Raw genomic sequence first — 18766 nt, forward strand, 5'->3', positions numbered from 1 at the left:
AAAAATATCCGATACGAAATGAACGAGAGGATTGAAAATGTAACGATGGTTACTGAATAAGAGGGGAAAAAAGGAGATATATATTAAAAAAAAAAAAAAAAAAAGGAAGGGAAAAAAGATTGAAAATGTGTAGGATGACTGCGAACAGTAACGAATTTCAAAGAACGATTTTAGTAACGGTGGAAATTAACGATGGAAAATTCTACCCCCGAACTGTGTCCATTTTAATTTTGCTCGTTCACGAATAATTTTTTCTCCCATTTTTACCGGTCGTCCTCATAGTTGATTTGATACAAGGGAACGAAGAGACGGGACTGGAACACACACACATATATATATATATATGTATATATCATATATGTACGAGGAACTGCAATTTTCATGGAACAATATGATAACTTTATGACTTCCATTAATATGGATAACTGTTCTCTTGGGACGAGCTCGAACGAAAGTGTATTTCTCGCGAATTTTTGGACAGATCCCTTGATCGTAGGATCAAGGATCGAATGAAAAATTTCAATCATTTCTTTTCTGTTCCAAATTAACTTTGAATTAATTAATTTAAATTTGAAGTAATTGAATTAAGGATAAAATAGAGATTAGTAAATAATTGGTGATATTTATTTCCATTTAGAATAAAATTAAAATGAAAATTAAAAAAATAGATATTCATTGTCTGATCTATACAGAATAATATATTATATAATATATAAACCTTTACAAGGATTGATTTTAGGGACCAAAACGAATACCAAAGTTGTTATTCAAAAATAACTATTTTAGTAAGAAATTCTCTAGAACAAACTATCATTTTTCCACTTTCCAAAAAAAAAAAAAAAAAGAAAAGAAAAGTAAAAGTTTTATATTTATGAAAATGTATGGGAAAAAAATTTCAACAAACTTCATTTGGAACAGAAAATATAAAAATTAACGATTAAAAATTTTAACCGTTTTTATCCGTTTCATATCTGGTTGGAATTCTCTGGCCTTCGAAGAGAGGAAGTCGGTAATTCGAAAGTTCTTTAACAAGCGGCGTGCGAGAGACAGGGAGTGGTGGCAAGAATCTTTCCAGGAAGGTACCGTACTTGTCCACCACTTAAGTCACGATTGCGTTATCGTGAGTTCGCGAGGATGCACACGCGGTCGGGATATGCCATGTGCCTCCCTCGAAAATAGATTCACGGCTCTCTCGACATTGCACGCTGCACTTCATATCGCGAGTTAGGCTGCTGTTGGTAAGCTCTTTAACTTTCTCTTTTCCGCTTCTCCGTTGCGTGTTGATCCTTGTTTAGTAACATGTCGCCTATTTATAACCGGCTCTCTGTTTCGGGACGAAACGAGTTCCTCGAATGAGTTTGCACGTAGATACACACGCGTTGGAGGTGAAAATATTGGCACCATGAGATTATAATTAGAAATGTTACTTAATTCTGAGGTATGGAATTTTTGGAATTTCGAAGATATTTTTGTACGAAAGTAAAAATTATTTTTTTATAATTAGTTATTAGCTCGTTTTACGTATTTTTCTTTCTTTCTTTTTTTTTTCTTTTTTGAATTTTCGAACTCTGATTATCATCGTATAATAGAGTAGAATAATTAAGAAGAATTCTTGTGAATAAATAATATAAATTTTGAAGAATTTGTTTTTTTTTTTTTTTAAGATCAATGGAAAATTAATGATTGAAGAATAAGAAATATTACTTGTGAAATTATTTAAAGAGAGAGATAATAAAAAAATTATTTACATTGTATTTAATCACGGAATTTTTCGAAGCAAACGAAAAATAGATAAATGAGAGAATAGAAGTTTATTTAAGGAAAAAGCTTTTCAGATATCTTTTCGGTCCAATATTTATTCGTGAAAGATGTAACTCAAAGAAAAGATATTCATGAAGCAACTACCTTCAGAAACAGAATCTTATTCAATGGGAAATGGAAACTTCGATTTTTAATAAATATTGAAATTACTGTTGAAAGTTACAATAGTAGTTTCTTCTTGAGAACGATTTTAAAAAGAATCTCTCTAAAAAGTTTCTATGAATTATCTACAAATAAATCCCATATATTTCTCTTTCATCATCTAACAGTATCCGAAATTCGTAGCAATAGTTACTTAACCCATAACTAAAAAACTCTACGTGATATATTATTTTATATTTGAAAAAATATATCCTTTCTTTACAATTTTTTAAATTTCTACAGTTACATAAAATCTTTACGTAACTGTAAAATATTACATAACGAATTTTGTTTCGTAAATATAAAAACAAATTTTATTCAATTCTTCTCCTCGCAAAATATATAAATATATTTTCATAATCCAAATCTTGCTAGCCTTCAATACAAAAGGCACGAACATTTTCTTTTCATATTTGAATGTTCAAAAAATGTAAATCTACGAAGTAAAATATATCAAAAATATTCATGTTCAACGAATAGAAAATAATATTTACAAATTCCTATTTAGATTCCTTTAAATTCTATTCGTGGAAACTATAAAATTTCCATAATTCTAAATTTCACCAACTTTCAAATTACATTTCGTCAGTAGTTAAGGAGTTAAACAAAGAAGCCTTCTGCCATTCCGTGCTTTCTTCACCGAGTGTCATAAACAATTTCACAACAACAACAGCTCTTTATGCCAATACTTTCACCCGACATCTCTCTTTTTTTTTCCCCCCTCCCCTCCCCTTGCTTCGAAAGCAGAGAGCTCGGAAACGCACAGAGGGCGCCTCTCTTCGCCCGAGCCCATTTGCATCCTCCTCGAAATTATCTCGCCTATCTTCCAACCGAGGCAGTACTTCGCGGCATACACTCGCGCCGTTTCAAGTTGCAAAATTGCATCCCCAAGAAAGAGGGGAAGCTGCATAGAGAAGATTCGAAGAGGAATGCTAAGGAGGTAGGTGGAGAGAGAAGAAGATCGAACAAGAGGATGCAGTTCACCAAGGGAAAGGGTGGGGGTTCTTGCGCTCTCTATTATAAGTTATACAGCCGCGGGACCAGCCTCGAGAGTTTTAATTGCGTTACAAGCGAGCCATTATCCCGAGTTCCGACGATTAATCTCGAAATCTGCCTTCTATCGGTCGAAGTTCGCTTCGTCCAGATGCCTTTGGACGAAGATCCAAGCAAAGGAAGTTGATAATAAACGATGTACGCATGTGTTAATTTGGACCAAGAAACAACGATTTTAATGGAGGAAAATGAATATTCAATTACGAGATCCATAATTTTAACTCGACGAAGAAAATCTTGTGTGCACTTGTGCAAGACCAATGATCTTATATGATACTAAATATTACTTATCATGCACTATTAATAAATGCATTTCATAAGATTTACAAGAATGATTTCTGCGAATTATTCAATTTGTGCGAGAAAGATTGACAAAAAGCAATTTACCTCGTTTGACTTAAACCTCGCACCGAGGTTTCCATTTTTAAAAAATTGATGGAGATCGAAGAAAATTGGATGAAAGAAGAAATCGTTAGAAAAGGGATATTTGCGATATTGCAAATAATGGATCAATCTTGTATACGCATATACACGCGCACCAATACCAATCCATCGAGTAATTTCACGCGGTCAATTATTTCCGGGATCGGCACATAGCCATTAACGCGTCCCCGAATTGTCCAGCCAGACGCGGTTTGCACAACCACAGATCCAAAAACGAGAGATTCACAGAGAGGCGAGAAATCGGCTCGAGCTTGTCCCTAGGAGACATTCCAATTCCTTGTACCAGCTATGCTCGTTTTCACCCCCTCCCTCCCCCCTGTAATTCCCGTGAAACGTCCCGCGAACACGTGAAAAAGGGAGGAGATCCTCTCGCGGACCAAGCAATCTCGATGGTTGGTTCCCTCTTCCTCCTCCTCCTCCACCACCACCCTCTTCGCCTGTCTCTTCGAAAGGGATTTAACTTGGACAAAATTACATTAGGACACAGTTGAATCGAATCCCATTCTAAATGGAGCCCCGTGGACGTTCGACCGTGCTACAAATTAAGAGAACCATCCCTCTCCCTCTCCTCCTCCTCCTCCCCCTCTTCTTTCACCCTTTCGGTTGGCACTCGTTCAACAAGGGCCGTGGATCGATTTGGAAAAGGGGGGAGGGAGGGAGGGAGGGAGAGGGTTTCGCGAGGTAGCCAGAAACGATTTTCTCGCTCGTTTCCTCTCCGCCGACCTATTGTCTCCTCGTCGACGCGCGAAAACGCTTCACGCGCCGTCGAGCAACCTTCTTTCTCTCTTCGTCCGCGATTCCTCTCGCTTCAAAAGCAGCTCCAGAGATGAATAACGCTTTCTCTCTCTTTTTCTCTCTCTCTTTCTCTCTCCCTTAAGAGCGAAGCTTTTGCTTAATTTCAAACGATGCGCACTGTGTGTACCCTCTTGCGTACCGGAAGCGGATGACGTTGTATGTCTAAGGGGTTCTAGAAAATGGGCAAAGTCGAGGTGAAAACTCGAGGAACGCGCGCAGAATCGCGAGATAGTGGTCGCGGATCCCGTGGTTCCGGGGAAGAAGAGGTTCCTCGAGAACTGGTCAAAGTGGGATCGCGCTGCCTCGTTATACCTACTGTTCCTTCGAGTTTCTGAGGTTTGGAAATCATCTCTCTCTCTCTGTTTCTCTCTCTTTTTCTCTCTCTTGCACGCTTTCTGCATTCACGTCGATGAGTGAGTTTTATTTATATATTCGGGAACTGGTATTAATTTTATGTTTTTTTTTTTTAGGTGTGATTGTTGGTGTGATGATTGATGAGGTGATTGAGGTGATCGATGGAGGGTGGATTGTAAGAAATTGAAATGATTTATTTTGTAGAATAATCGATATATTTGTGTTTTGCATAAATTTTGTGTATTTTTTTTTTTAGATGTATCGTTGATATGCCTTAGAGGAGTTGTTTGTATGATAGATTGGAGTGAATTAAAATTGAAAATGTGATGGTAATGACAATATGTGACAATATGTTGATAATTTGTTTTGTAAAATGTAATTTGATCTGAATATTGTGGTTGGAGAATATATGGCTTAATGTAACACGTTGACGAAAGACTCAAAGGAGATATTTTTATATCCGCGATACATTGGATTTTATTGAGCAATTTTTTAAACTATCAATTTTATAAATTACTGATGACTCTCTCAATGGAGTGGAAATCGTTCGTCAACAGTCAACATTTGTAAGTATTGATCTAAATCGAACAATTGTAGGTGTGATATAATTTGACATGGATATTTTTTTTTTTTTTTTGCATCCCGACAAGAACCGAAATGAAGAAAATAATTTCAGAAGCATTCGTTGTACTTAATCATATATTTAAAAGTTTCTTCACATTGACACCATTACTTATCTCCTGAAGGAGATTCGAAGAGAAAAAAAAGAAAATTTTCAAGGCCACAAAGAAAAATAAAATATCTCCCGCTTCTCCACGGAACCACAGTGTTTCTTCTTGCGATCGTTCGATTCCATATCGATGGAATCGTGGAATTCTTCGTCCATTCACACGTATAATACACGTAATGTACACACACTTCGTTCTTACATCCTCCGGCACTCGAGATTCTTAGGCCAGCCTTGGCTATTCATCGATCACGATGAAAGGGGAAATGAAAAGAAAAAGAAAAAACAAAAAAAAAAAAAAAGGCGAGAGAAAAACGCGATCAAGCATACACACTAATCCACTCGCGCCTTTATCTTCCACGACCGAGTCGTATGCAACACGTGAAATATAACCTCGCACGGTTCGTTTACATGAATCTAAAACGCGAGCTCTGGGCGAACGCTCGACGCGCGACAGTTTTAATCGCGTAACATCATTCATTCGCGTGAAACCGCGAGAGATATTCCGTTTGGTAATGAATAATATCTCTTTTTTATTCATAGAAACGTGATAGATGATGCAAGCACGATATCCCGGTGCAGGTGCTTGTTATCATTCTCAATGAGATCCGAAATGCGCCAACTTAACTCGCATTGTGTGCAAAACTCGGACGAAACACGCTTTTTCCTCATAATTGAAAAGGATTCTTTGAATAGCGATTGATATTCGAATATTCTTTTATCCTGGACGAAAGATGCTTGTGCATTGATGATCAAGACTTTGTAAACTTTACATTGTATAATAATAATAATTCTATTGAAAAATATTGATATGATACAGAAATAAAAATTGTTATGAAGTTTTAGAGAAACTTCTATTGTGTACAAACGTGCAACCTTAAAGATATATTCATTTTGTGTAATGATAAATGTTTTCTTTTCGTCGAATAGAAAAGAAATAAATATTTCTTATAAAAAATCGGTGCGTTTATTCGATCAAATATTGTGCGTAACTCGATCAGTGCGCACCACGAGATTCATCGTACTCGCACTGCCATGGATAATTCTTCCTACACCCCAATCGTGCGTCGCTGCAATCCAATTAAAAAGAAACAACTGTCGCTGCTCAAGCATTCTCCCATTCTCGTTCTTACAATTCATCTTACACCTAAAGCACACGCAAATGCGTTTACATAGAATCGCTGATCACGTGGAATCCCTCGATACGAGTACAAAGGTACGTGGTATGTTCGATGGAATGAGAGTGTCGCCAACGAAAACAGAGGTGAACGGTGCAAACTTAAACGCAACAGAACAGAATCCAATTCTCCCCCCTTAAAAAAAAAAAAAAAAAAAAAAGAAGAAGAAGAAAAAAGGAAAAGAAAAAAAAGGAAAAATAATGATCGAAATAAAAGAATAATTGATAAAATTAAAAAAGGAAAAAAAAAATAAAATGTACATAATATATATCTGAAACGATATACAAGCGCATGCCATGCGATCGTAAATCTAACATCTAAAAAAGAACCCAGGCAAGTGAGCAAGAACGTTAAGAGAGATCGAGGTTCAAAGACCCTGTCGCATTCGTTGAACGATGACTCGCGATCGATACACCCAGTGGACAGTAAGGGGCCATTTGTATTTCAGACGCGACAGAGTCTTCTGTGTGCACCTCGAGACTCGATGCCTGGTGTGTTTGCCTCCTATGGAGAGCACCTCTCTTCTTTCTCTCCCCTCCCTCCCCCACCCTGTTCTCTTTTTTTTCTTTCTTTCTTTCTTTCTTTCTTTCTTTCTTGCTTTGTTTCTTTGCTTCTTACTCGAACGAAAAAAAAAAAAAAAAAGATCGGCGAATGCGCGTGGCGACGTAAAATTTATCGTTTCTTTTCTTTTTTTTTTTTTTTTTTTTTTTTTTAAAACGATAATCGTGACGTGGTTGTTGACGATAATACTAATGGTAATGACGAATACACACATGGTATACAAGATTGGTGTGAACGGTAAAACTAATTGATGAGAATATTTAATAATATCATATAGCGACGATGATGATAATAACAATAATGATGATAATGATGATGATAATAATAATAAGTAATTATAATAAATCGTAGCAGCTATGTACGCAGTGAATAATAGAATAATAATAATAATAATAATAATCATAATAATAATAATCATAATTGTAATAATAATAACGCTAATAGCAATGATAAAATTAATGATAATAATATTAATAATAATAATAATAATAATAATAATAATAACCGTAATAATAATAACACACATCATGCGCACTAAACACGTATGGTCCAAGAGCTAGTCAAGCAGGACTAAGTCCGATGATTTGGTAAAAAAGTTAATCAATTTTCCCAGAGAGAAACAATTATTTAAAAAAAAAAAAAAAAAAAAAAAAACAAAGATAAAAAAAACAAAAATGTATTAAAAAAACCATACACAAGAGGAGAGAAAAAATCGTATATGCGATTAGCTGAAAATTAACCCAGCTAAGAAAACTAATTTTTAGGCGCAATCTAAAAGTATAAATGGTTAAGAAAAAAAGGTGCTTTTTTCCAGTTTCGTGCGGATGCTGTCGGGTTTCGTTTTAGTATTTGTTTATTTATCATTACTTATTATATCTTTTTTTTTTTTTTTCAGAACCCGTGATTACTCGTGTAACCTATAATCATCGTTCGATGATCATTGTGTAACGTGTGTTCAACGCGAGTTCTTTTGAGAAGTGTGGGAGAAGTGTCAGTTTTGCGAGGAACACGTGAATCGTGATTTAAGTATCTGCAAGTGTATCCTTCTCTTTGGCTCTAAAAACGTGTAGCGTGTGGAAAACGCTCCGGATATCCCTTTCTCGAGATGGACGAGAAAATTGGTAAGAAAAACAAAATAAAAAAAAAAAAATAAAAAAAAATAAAAAAAAATAAAAACCCCACAAACAAAGAAGAGAAAACAGTTAGCCACACACATTTGTTATATATTATATAGTTCAGCTCGGACGAAAACGGATTTTTTCGCGGACGATTCCCGGATTATTTTTGGAATTTTTATTTAACGGACGTGTAGAGAAATGGTAACGAATTACATCGATATTTCTTATTAAGTAATATATGCCGAGGTTCAGAAATCGAAACTTCAGGGACAGATAGAAAAAATTCGAACAAGATCGATGAAGATCTCGAAATATTTCCATATTTTTTTTTTCGTTCGAAATCTCAATCGATTTCGCCCGAATTTTTCCGATCGGAACCCGAATGTATAATTTCAAGATCTTCGGAAAACTTCGGCTAGGATCGGTCGAGATTTCGATTACTTTCGTATTGTTTCGGATCGATTCGTGGGAATCAAGGGGTTCAGTCGTATCGAGATCTACGTCGATTTCGCCGAAATTTTTCCGAGCGCGTAATTTCGAAACCTCGCATATCTTTAAAATTTTTACGTATGAACAACGAATATTAAATTTTTCTTTCTATTAATCGTTATCCTCTCCTTTTTATTATATCGAATTTTTTTTTTCGTTGCAAATCGAACCGCGAGAATCGCGAAAAATTACTCTCCAAAAATATTTGTACTCTGCTAAATGGCGAGAAACAAGAGAATATTTTTAACGAATCCGATGGATATAGTTGAAATACAATCAAATAATAAACGGGCTGCCTGTTTATAATTGGATCTTATTCCGTTTTTTTATATCGAAAAATCGTATATTTCCGATTCTTGTGAATGCTCGTTGCCCGTTCGATAGTAACCATTCGTTTTCACTGATTTGCGCGTATTTCTAACACTAGAAATTTGGCAATTTAAGGCAGTACGTATATATCAGACCCGCAAAAGCCCTTACTGTACGCTAAAATAGATTCGCAATTTATGTGCAGATGCATTGGATGCATCGGTGATCGTAGTAATATCGTATCGATAAACTATTTTTCGAGGTGGAAGAGTTTCTCTGCATTCGAGAATGGGTCAGTCGTGATTATTGCAGAATTTTCAATGCTTAATCAGCATTGAAAATTTTCATGGAATAATTTCGATCGATTTACACTTTTAATATTCTTCGTTGGCAATTCGCCAAATGAGCAATTTGTAATTTTCATTCGAACATTGTTTTACGACCATGGAAATGTTCGTTTCGTTTACCAACGCACCAATTCCATATTTTCGAAAGCTTTGTATCGACACAATATGAAAATTTATTATCACATTCGTTAAAAATCTAACATTATTTCACGAAATTTTTATATTGATTTAAAATGATTTCAACAATCGAACATAATTTACAGTCTTTTAATTCGTTGTTGAAAATGTTCAATATAATAAATTATAATATCAATATTAATAATTTCAAAATAATATCTTTCATTCTTTTTCTCTATCTCGCGTATAAAAATCATATTTCGATCAATCTTTAGTATTTCTTATTGGAATGAATATACCTCTTTCGATCACCAGATGGCAGCTCATGCGAATCCTCAAAAGAAAAGCACTTTACCTTCGCGTAATACAAAAACGTCCCGATATTATATATATATATATTTGAACGTCACGAACAAGTATATCCGACAAATATACCGTGAAATTCGATACAATTCGATCAAATACACCGTGAAAAACATCCTACTATTTCACGAAGCATCGCGATCTTTCTCGTTGTTTCTCACTGCGTTTCTAACTTTCCATCATCATCGAACAACCCCCACTTATCCGCTAACATTTCTACTCGGAATGTTGTGCACCAGTCTAAATGGATTCATTTTACATTAATCGTTAATGTATAATCTATGCATGTGTATGGTTTATGTTTGGTTTGTGTGTGTGTGTTTCTTTTTTCTCGTAATACGTAGTAGCGAAATGTTCGACTGTGTTTTCCAAAAGTCAGACACGCGTCAGAAAACCGTCGCCTGTTATACGAGGGTGAAAAAGTGAGAATTTGTCGAACACGAAAATACGTATATAATCCCCTTCCCCCCCTCCTTTTTTTCTTTTTCTCTTTTCGTTCCTTCTTTTAATCCGTGTTTCTTTTTTTTTCTTTTTTTTTTTTTTTTTTTTACCCAAAATTGTGTACGTGTCCCTGGTTGTACTCTCCCTATAGTCATACACAGTACGTTCGTATTCGCATATTACTTTCTTTTCTTTAAACGTGTATACACTATAAACGGAAAGATTAGAACGTGAACAGCGACCGTTCCTGACGATGATCTTTTATATTTCTCTATAGTTTTCTTTTTTTTTTTAGTCGTTTATTTTTTATTACTTTGTATCTTATTTTTCAATCGTTTTTACTTTTATTACTCTTTTAAATAGCTAGGAATAGGATCGTTATTGCTGTTGCAATGGCGGTCACGGCGAGCTTGCGAGTACCTCCAGCGGAAGTATCTAAATTGTAGTCCACATTGAGGCCCGTAGATTCTGAATGATAAAAAGTGACTTGTAGAAGGATCGTTTTTTTTTTTTTCTTTTGTTGTGTTTTGAATATGTTTTGAAAGAAAGGGTAAGATTAACTAATATATATGCCTAAGATGCCCATATATGTATATATCGAATATGGCTATCGGATAGTTGATCTAAGTTGCTCTTCTACAAGGGTCAAGGGGACTGAGGACTCTTCACAGTTCATTCGTTAAGAAAGAAAATTCATCGATTTAAGATATATATATATATATATATATATATATATATATATATATATGTAGAAACATATTTTCACATGAATTGCGTTAAGAAAAGAAAAAGATTTGTAGAAAAAAAAAAATGCCTCAATAACCCTTTTCCCTCCTCCTTGAGTAAATAAAGAAAAAAAAAAAAAAACAGAGGCGAAGTGATTGTAAAAACGGTATCTCTCGTCGGGTTAAAGTAAAAAAATAAAAAAAAGAAGGGACATATCAATATCGGTGCAATAGCCTCGTGCACATGTATATAACGTAATAATAATAACGATTTCAAAATTACGATTTGATAAAAGGGCACTAATTAAATATTAATACCGCACGGTAATAATAATAATCGGTAGAAGAAGATGAAGAAAAATGGCGATAAACGAAACGGATAAACACGTTTCGAAGAGTATGGTTGAAAGATGTGTGTGAAGAGAGAGAAAAAAAAAACAAGACCGAAAAAAAAAAAAGAAGAGAAGAAGATCAAAAGAATATGGAGGAAACTCACCCCTGGCCGTCTTAAACTTCGCTGATCCAGGCTTACTGAAACCTATCGCGTTGTGCGCCTTCAACTCGACCTTGTAGAACGTGTCCGAGTAGAGATTTCTCAACCAATGCCTCACTCTTCCCTGCGTCCTAATGTCCTCCGTCCGGCAGGTATCCTCCAACGTCTCCCATTCGCCGGAAACGCGTCTTATTTGGCAATATTTGATCTGGTACATGTCGATCGGCTCGCCGTTATCAGCCGGCGCCAGCCAGGTCAACTCGTATTGATTGCTGTACCTGGACATATCGTACTCCTCCCTCGACATTACTATCTTCGGCTCGTTAGGAACCGTCCTTCCGGGCGTCATCTCGCGGTGTAACGCCCCCCAATTACCAAGACCGACATCGTTTCTGGCCGCGAACCGGAACTCGTACATAGTCTGCGGTTTCAGACCTTCGAGCACGTAGTACGAATCTGGAAACGACGAAAGGGCCCGTGAATTCAACCCCGTGGAAATTGTGTACGTAATAACGTTGTATATGATATTCGTAGAACGCATACGGATGGATTTAACCCGGGTGAATTAACCCTTTGTGCTCGACGATTCTTTACGAGTCTAAGATAAAATGATGTTATACTTTTTAATAAAGAGGGCTAAGGAACTTCTTCGCAAATTAATATTGCTCTTGTTAATTAGAGAGATCTAGACTGAGAGTCGTCTCACGAGCACAAAGGGTTAAGAATTATTAATTATTAATCAAACGAATGAACGTCGAAATTTTTTCCCTCCACTCACCGACAGACCACGTCTTGTTCCTAGCCTGAATCCACGTCTGCCCGTCCTCCTTATACTGCACGTTAATCGTTCTGAGAGGTTGCTCGGGATGCGTACTAGGCGGTACAAGATCGAACCTAATCGTGGTCGCGGTGATCTCGGCCATCTTCGCCTGCAACATCTCGCCCGGCTTCGTGGCCTCCCTCAACTCGATGTTCCGTTGCCGCGTCCCGTGCGCGTTGGACGCGATGCACTTGTAAGTGGTGTAATACCGCTTGTCCAAGGGGACGATGGTGAGTATAGATCGTGGCCCGTTACCGATTTGCGTGATCATCTTGTCATTGTCGATCTTCTGATCGCCGTACATGGTCCAACGTATGGTGGCGTTCGGTATGCTCTCGGCTATGCAGCTGATGTTCACGGGTTTCTGGTCCCACGACCACACGCTTGTGTTCGACATGGAGGCGAACGATGGTGGAAACTCGACGGTTAGATGGCCGATTCTACGCGCGTCACCACCGGCGTTCTGCGCGATACACTCGTACAAACCGTCGTTCGATCTGAGGGACTGGCTGATGGTCAGCGTGCCGATGGTCTCGCTGTCATCGCCACTGTTCTCGAGTATGATCCTGTCGTCGTCCAATTGGGGACCCTTTACGTACGCCTTCTCCGCGGTTAGCTTCCTGAAAGTGACTTGGGGGGGCGGCCTGCCGAACGCCTTGCACACCAGCGTCGCCTCTTTGTCCTCGACCACCGTGCTGTTCAAGAACTCGATGATCTTGGGCTTGACGATCACGTTCACCATGATGTTGGTGTTCGCCGTCCCAGCCAGATTCGTGGCCGTGCACTGGTACTCCCCTGCGTCGTCCCTGTTCACATTGGTGATCGTGAGCACGCCCGTGTCCGGATCGACCGAGAAACGATCCACGTTGGACAGATTCTGGTGGGTCAACGACTTAACCCAGGTGAATTTTGGGGGGGGTTTGCCTCGGGCCTCGCACTTTATACTCGCGTCCTTTCCCTCGATCATGTTTATGGGGTTGGGCATCTCGCTCACCGTGGGCCGTATGTGGACCTGTTAAATGAAACGCAAACCTGTTCCGTCATACCTGTGGCGGCATTATATGCCTCGGATTGGGAATAATTGGCGCATACACACTCCCGGGCAAGGCTTTGTAAAGGGTGGATGGAGCTTGTTCACTCTGGTTGCGTGTGTATACAACAAATCGGGAGGGAGGAAATGGTTATGTACGAAATTCAGTCAGATATTTGATTTTACGTTGAATGTGCAGCCGTTTTATTTACCGTGTTGTTTGCTTATTATAATTGGATGTTACCTCTCTTGCTTTTTCTCTCTTTTTTTTTTTAAAAAATGCTCGCTTTGTTTTTCGCGCTGTTTTCATCCCAAGCTTCCCCCGTGCTCATGAATATGAAATTAATAAATGAGCTTCTTTGAGAATGCATTGGCTCTCTACCGGTAAAAAGTTGTGAGAAAACAGATTGGATCCTTTGTAATTTTGTTTCACTACTTTTCCCCCGCAGTTCTTCTCCTTTGCGTTTCCACTCTTTCTCCGTGATAGAATTTTTTCTCTCTTCTCGATTTTTATCGAACCACGGATATCCGCTTCGATTAATTTTTCCAGGAAAATAAAGAATTGCAAAATTGCAATATAACCATGTGTATAACGCGTAAATCTGTATTTTGAAGTAATTTGTCGATATTATTTCGTAATATTCTCTTTTATGAAATGAGTCTAACACAGCGATAATAAAATCTGGATAATTTTTGAAGAAGAAGAAGAAGAAGAATGAAGAAGAATGCTTAACTCACCTCGACGCGGATAGGTCGTTCCTTGAGCTCACCGGTGGAAAATACGGAAGCGCGGCAAGTGTAAACGCCATCATCCGACTCTTGAACATTTTTTATCTTCAGTGCATACGTGTCTATAATGTAATGGTCGTTCGTCTTAATTAATTCGCCGTTGTACAGCCAGTCGACCGAAGGCGAAGGCCTTGCCCGCACTTTGCACTGAATAGCGAAGTCCTCGCCCAGAATGGGGTATTGATTGAGCGGTGCATTGTCCCAAGTGATCGCAACTGCGAAACAGTAATTACTCTCCAATAATTCTGTCTCGCGCTTCTTTTATATCGAGACGGCGACAATTTGAATTCATCGACTTTTTATTTGACGAACGAGAACGTTTGACACGATTTTTCATTGTATTGAAAAAAAAAAAATAAAGTCGAACGAGATCGTTTTCTTTTTTTTTGCAAGCAAAGAAAATTTAGTAAAAGATAAATGGAAATTTGTAATATTACGCATAAATTAATTCTTTCGGAAAATTATTCGAAATGGATCGAAATATTCAGTTTTTAATAAGTAATTTTAATAATTGTGTCGTGCGCATGATAAAATTTGAAATCGGTAAAATTAATATTATCTGATATACCGATATCCATACTTTTATAAATTAATAAATTTTTAATATATCATATATACACGGATTTTTAAAGTATCGTTCAAAATTTGTTTTCAAATCTCTCTTCAATAATTTAAAATATGTAGAATATATATGGATATACGGTATAAGATTCTTGATAAACGATAATAAATGGAAAATATTACATCTCGAATCGATGAAAATTTAAATTTTGCTCACCTATAGTATCGATCGTCACAGACTTCTGCAATTGAATCGAATTCGCGTAAGTGGCTTTGCACGTGTATTTCCCAGCCTGCTGCTCTTGCAGCGAGTTGAAGAACAAAGACAAACTGTTATCCTGGTGCAATTCGGTGTACATCGGCGGCTTTGAATGGCCTGGTATGTTGCTACATGGGGATAATTAAAAAATCACTGTTAAAACACCGATATTTTTCATCGTGTCATTACAAAACCATTCCAACGATGATAACATACTATAACGATGATGGTGATGACGATGAGTGACAGATGTTCGGATTCAGTGTTGCACAACGAATAGAAATTGGCTCGGTGTTTCGCCAATTAAAATCAATATAATCGATGCTTTAATTATTTATACGTATTTTCAAAATATTAACACGACTAAATAAATTTCTCCAACATTCTTTATTTATCACGTATGTTCATATCGAAACGTGAAATTGACAAACGAGAACAGAATTTTTTAATTTACTTAGAAACCAAAAGAAAATAAAAATAAAAAAAGGAAAAATACCGAATAAAATCGCAATTGAGGAGACTGCAATCATTGCCAATATTTTATTATCAAATAATATTTCTATATTATTATCACATTATATCATATACATAAACTCATACGAATTTTCAACGATATAACTGGAGCATTAAGTGTCGTAAAAATCGATTATATAAACCAAAAACCACCGACGAAACACTTTATTCCCTCGGAATATCGGAACGTTCCAAATATTCGGGGCGCATAAATTGTTGGCAAAACATCTAATCCGTATTCTAACGCGAAACACCGAGCCGATATCGGTGAAATATCGTTACGAGGTTGGGGTTTGTACACGCGGTGAACACGGCGTGGCATCGAATTCGGATCGATGACCGGAGGCGGAAGGAAGAGGAGGAAGAGGAGGAAGAGGAGAGTTCATCCCGAGTTTCCATCTCGATCGGGATCTTTTAGCTTGTAGAAGAGAAAGGAAGGATCAAGAGAGCACGGTGTTGAAGAGGTTGAAGAAGGTTTGTCGGCTGTTATCCAAGGTTTAAAGGTGGCAATGGAGAACCGGCAATTTCGTCGTTGCTGTCTCATACCGTAAACTGGGGTACAAACGAGACGCATTCACATGGATTCACACAATTTAACAACACACCGCGTGACAGGATACTGGATCGAAGATAAGGTTCTGGTGCATAGAGATGCTGAATCGCGCCGTAATGAATAGCTTCGATACCAATTGGAAACGGCTAGGTCTGCAGAGATACGCTTTAATGAACCCTTTCGAATTGGGAAACGCGCTCGGGATCCGGGAGGATCCATGATCGATCGATCCGGAGGGGGGAAAAATAATTAGAGTTGGGTTACTGGATTGTTAGATTGGAAACTCGATACCGATATTTTCTTAAGATCGGCGGGTTAGATGGACCAGAAATTAATCTACGATCCCATTTGTTTTAATTTTATGCAAGGGTAGAATATTTACATCGTAATATAATATTAAAGTAATTAGAAATGATCCAGATTGATATACTTCATGAAATTTGCACATTCGATATCTCAACAATGAAATATTGAAATATTGCAACATTCGATTTTAATTAAATAACCTTCTTTATTTCTATGTTTATACATAATCATTTTCTGGAAGAATACGAAATCAAATAAAGTTCCTAAATTGATTAATATCCATTCCAGAGAAATGGGGATCTAAACGAATTAGTATTACACGATTCCATTCTCTACTGAAGAGCACGATGCAAATATAATAAATTAAAAAATTATCAAGCGGATATACGCTACGTGGATGTATACAGGATGACGAAAATTGGTCCATCTCGCCCACGGTGGTGCGCAACTCTGTCAAAATTTACGTAGGTATTACGTACGACAATGAAGGGTACACACACACACACAGGAGGAGGGCCGACGATTATACAATAATACCCCTTTCTTCTTGCCTAATCGAGGAACACACCGAGCCTTAAGTACGATTAATGAAACGGTTCTCGGCCTCGGTACACGCGTCCCTCGGCGAATTTATCGGCCGTTATTCGCCGCGACGAGCGGACATAATTATGCAAATCGGCCGGGCTCCGCGTAATCGTGCAAACACGCGATCCGACGAATCAGTTACCGAGGTTAATGCTCGTTGGATTGTTTGATCACGGGTGGGAGGAGGGGGGGGGGGGGCAGTGTTCAATATTTGCAAGATACGCGCCGCGATACATTATTTAGCCACCGAGGTTCGATCCTCGATATCGGAAGAGAGAAGACACGCGAGCGGATGTGGGATGGATAATGGATACGATCGTCTCTCTGTTGATCCAGGCCTGGTTGGGCACGAAAAGGGTACTTGGGCTGAACGTTCTGTATGCGTTTTGATTAATTGTTGGCGTATACGTGCGATCAAATGGCTGCTATCACATGCTTGGAATCAATTGGATGCGCTCGAGGCCACTTTGCTTTTGCGTGGGTGTAGTGGAGAGGGGAAAAAAAAAAAAAAAGAAAAAAGAGCGGGTTAGAAAGGATGGTGAAGTAGTCGATGTGTATTTTCACGGTATAATTGGTGTAACGGAGTTGAACGAGGCGATATTTTCTTTTTACGGTGTGTAGGAATTCGAGGATATTTCAATTTATCGCCGCTAGATGTCTCCTTCCGTTGTCTTTCTCGCAAGTGGCGTTTCTCTCGTTTCAGTTTTTTTCGAGCGATTAACTCTTTCGATATTATATTAATGTTTTGTATGTATACGAGTTTGGAAAAGGTTGTATTCTTGTTATGTACGTGAAATATATATATTGTATATAGCTCGTAAAAATTTATTACGAGAAAAGAAATAAAAAGTTCCAATCGCAAAGTAAGTCTTTTTAAGCTTGTAAGTCTATTCCGAATATCGTGGAAAACAACATTTATCCATAACAGACGCCAGGTCGATAGCAATTCATATCTTAGGATTGTTATAGTTTCAAACCAGAGCCACGTGAAGTTTACGCTGTAAACTTTATCGTATCGCGATCTAGCAGTTTTGTCTGATTTTATAGTTTCGACTCGACGGAAAATGTTCTCGAATTCAGTTTTATCCCGCAATCGATACTTTTACTGTTTCAGAAAGAAAATATACGAGGGATCGAAAAATTACCTTTTTTATTATTTATTTAAATTCAATAGAAAATAAACTACTTTTTAAAAAATTAAAAATATATAATGATCGTTAAAAAAATATATCCTTTGCCATTAATTTCTCAAAAAAAAAAAAAAAATTTAAAAATAAAAGTTCATAAATACATCATGAGATTCCCTTTCAAAGTCAGGGTAACAATCGACCCGTCGTCTATACGGCACACAGGGCATTACACAGTCCAAGTATTAATTGCTCAGGTAGCCACGATTATATGTCATAAGAATAACACGCTATAACGCAAGCCAAGCATCGTTTAACCTCTCTACTTTGCTCCTGAATTTTCTTGCATCAGGCCGCGTTACATGCGGCTTTTGGGTTGTTAGTTTGGCTCGGTTTTAGCCGTTCAAATACAACGCGAAGCCAGTTTGGCCACGGAAGGCGGAAAACTTTCTCGAACAGCTTAATGAGCAACGCTTAGCTCGCGGAACAATTGGGCGGACCTGCAGCAATTAAGTGCTCCGTACAGGGGCTGTAGTAGACGTAAATCAGCCACGAGAGTGAAAGAGTAGAGGTGGTTGATGGTTTGCAAGGGGTGTGCACGGTGCGTGGTGGTATCTGTTTGTGCGTGTATGTGTATATGTATACGTATTACGAAAGTATATATATATATATATATATATATATATATATATGCATAGCGAAGAAGGACAGCGTCTTCTAAGTTTTCGTAAACGGGGGTGAACTCTA

At 37.6% G+C, this 18766-nt stretch overlaps 1 protein-coding gene and 1 long non-coding RNA gene across 8 annotated transcripts in view; one reads left to right on the forward strand and one right to left on the reverse strand.

Annotated features, from left to right (window-relative positions):
- Positions 1 to 18766, reverse strand: part of LOC409849 (immunoglobulin-like and fibronectin type III domain containing 12) — a 177873-nt gene that overhangs the window by 10017 nt on the left and 149090 nt on the right. For 6 of the 7 annotated variants that reach the window (XM_016914332.2, XM_006560119.3, XM_006560120.3 and 3 more), the window contains 4 exons: positions 14894 to 15063; positions 14065 to 14330; positions 12255 to 13308; positions 11480 to 11932 (listed from right to left, as the gene is read on the reverse strand). In XM_016914332.2, coding sequence (XP_016769821.1) covers positions 11480 to 11932; positions 12255 to 13308; positions 14065 to 14330; positions 14894 to 15063 — 1943 coding nt within the window. Of the gene's footprint in view, positions 1 to 7200; positions 10727 to 11479; positions 11933 to 12254; positions 13309 to 14064; positions 14331 to 14893; positions 15064 to 18766 lie in introns of those variants that run through there. The other variant, XM_006560121.3, reaches the window with a different exon arrangement.
- Positions 3244 to 5257, forward strand: LOC107965047. The gene is made up of 2 exons (XR_001704407.2): positions 3244 to 4783; positions 4865 to 5257. It is a non-coding gene; the product is annotated as an uncharacterized LOC107965047 (long non-coding RNA).

This window comes from Apis mellifera, linkage group LG10 (genome assembly GCF_003254395.2).
Source record: "Apis mellifera strain DH4 linkage group LG10, Amel_HAv3.1, whole genome shotgun sequence".
Lineage (NCBI taxonomy): Eukaryota > Metazoa > Arthropoda > Insecta > Hymenoptera > Apidae > Apis > Apis mellifera.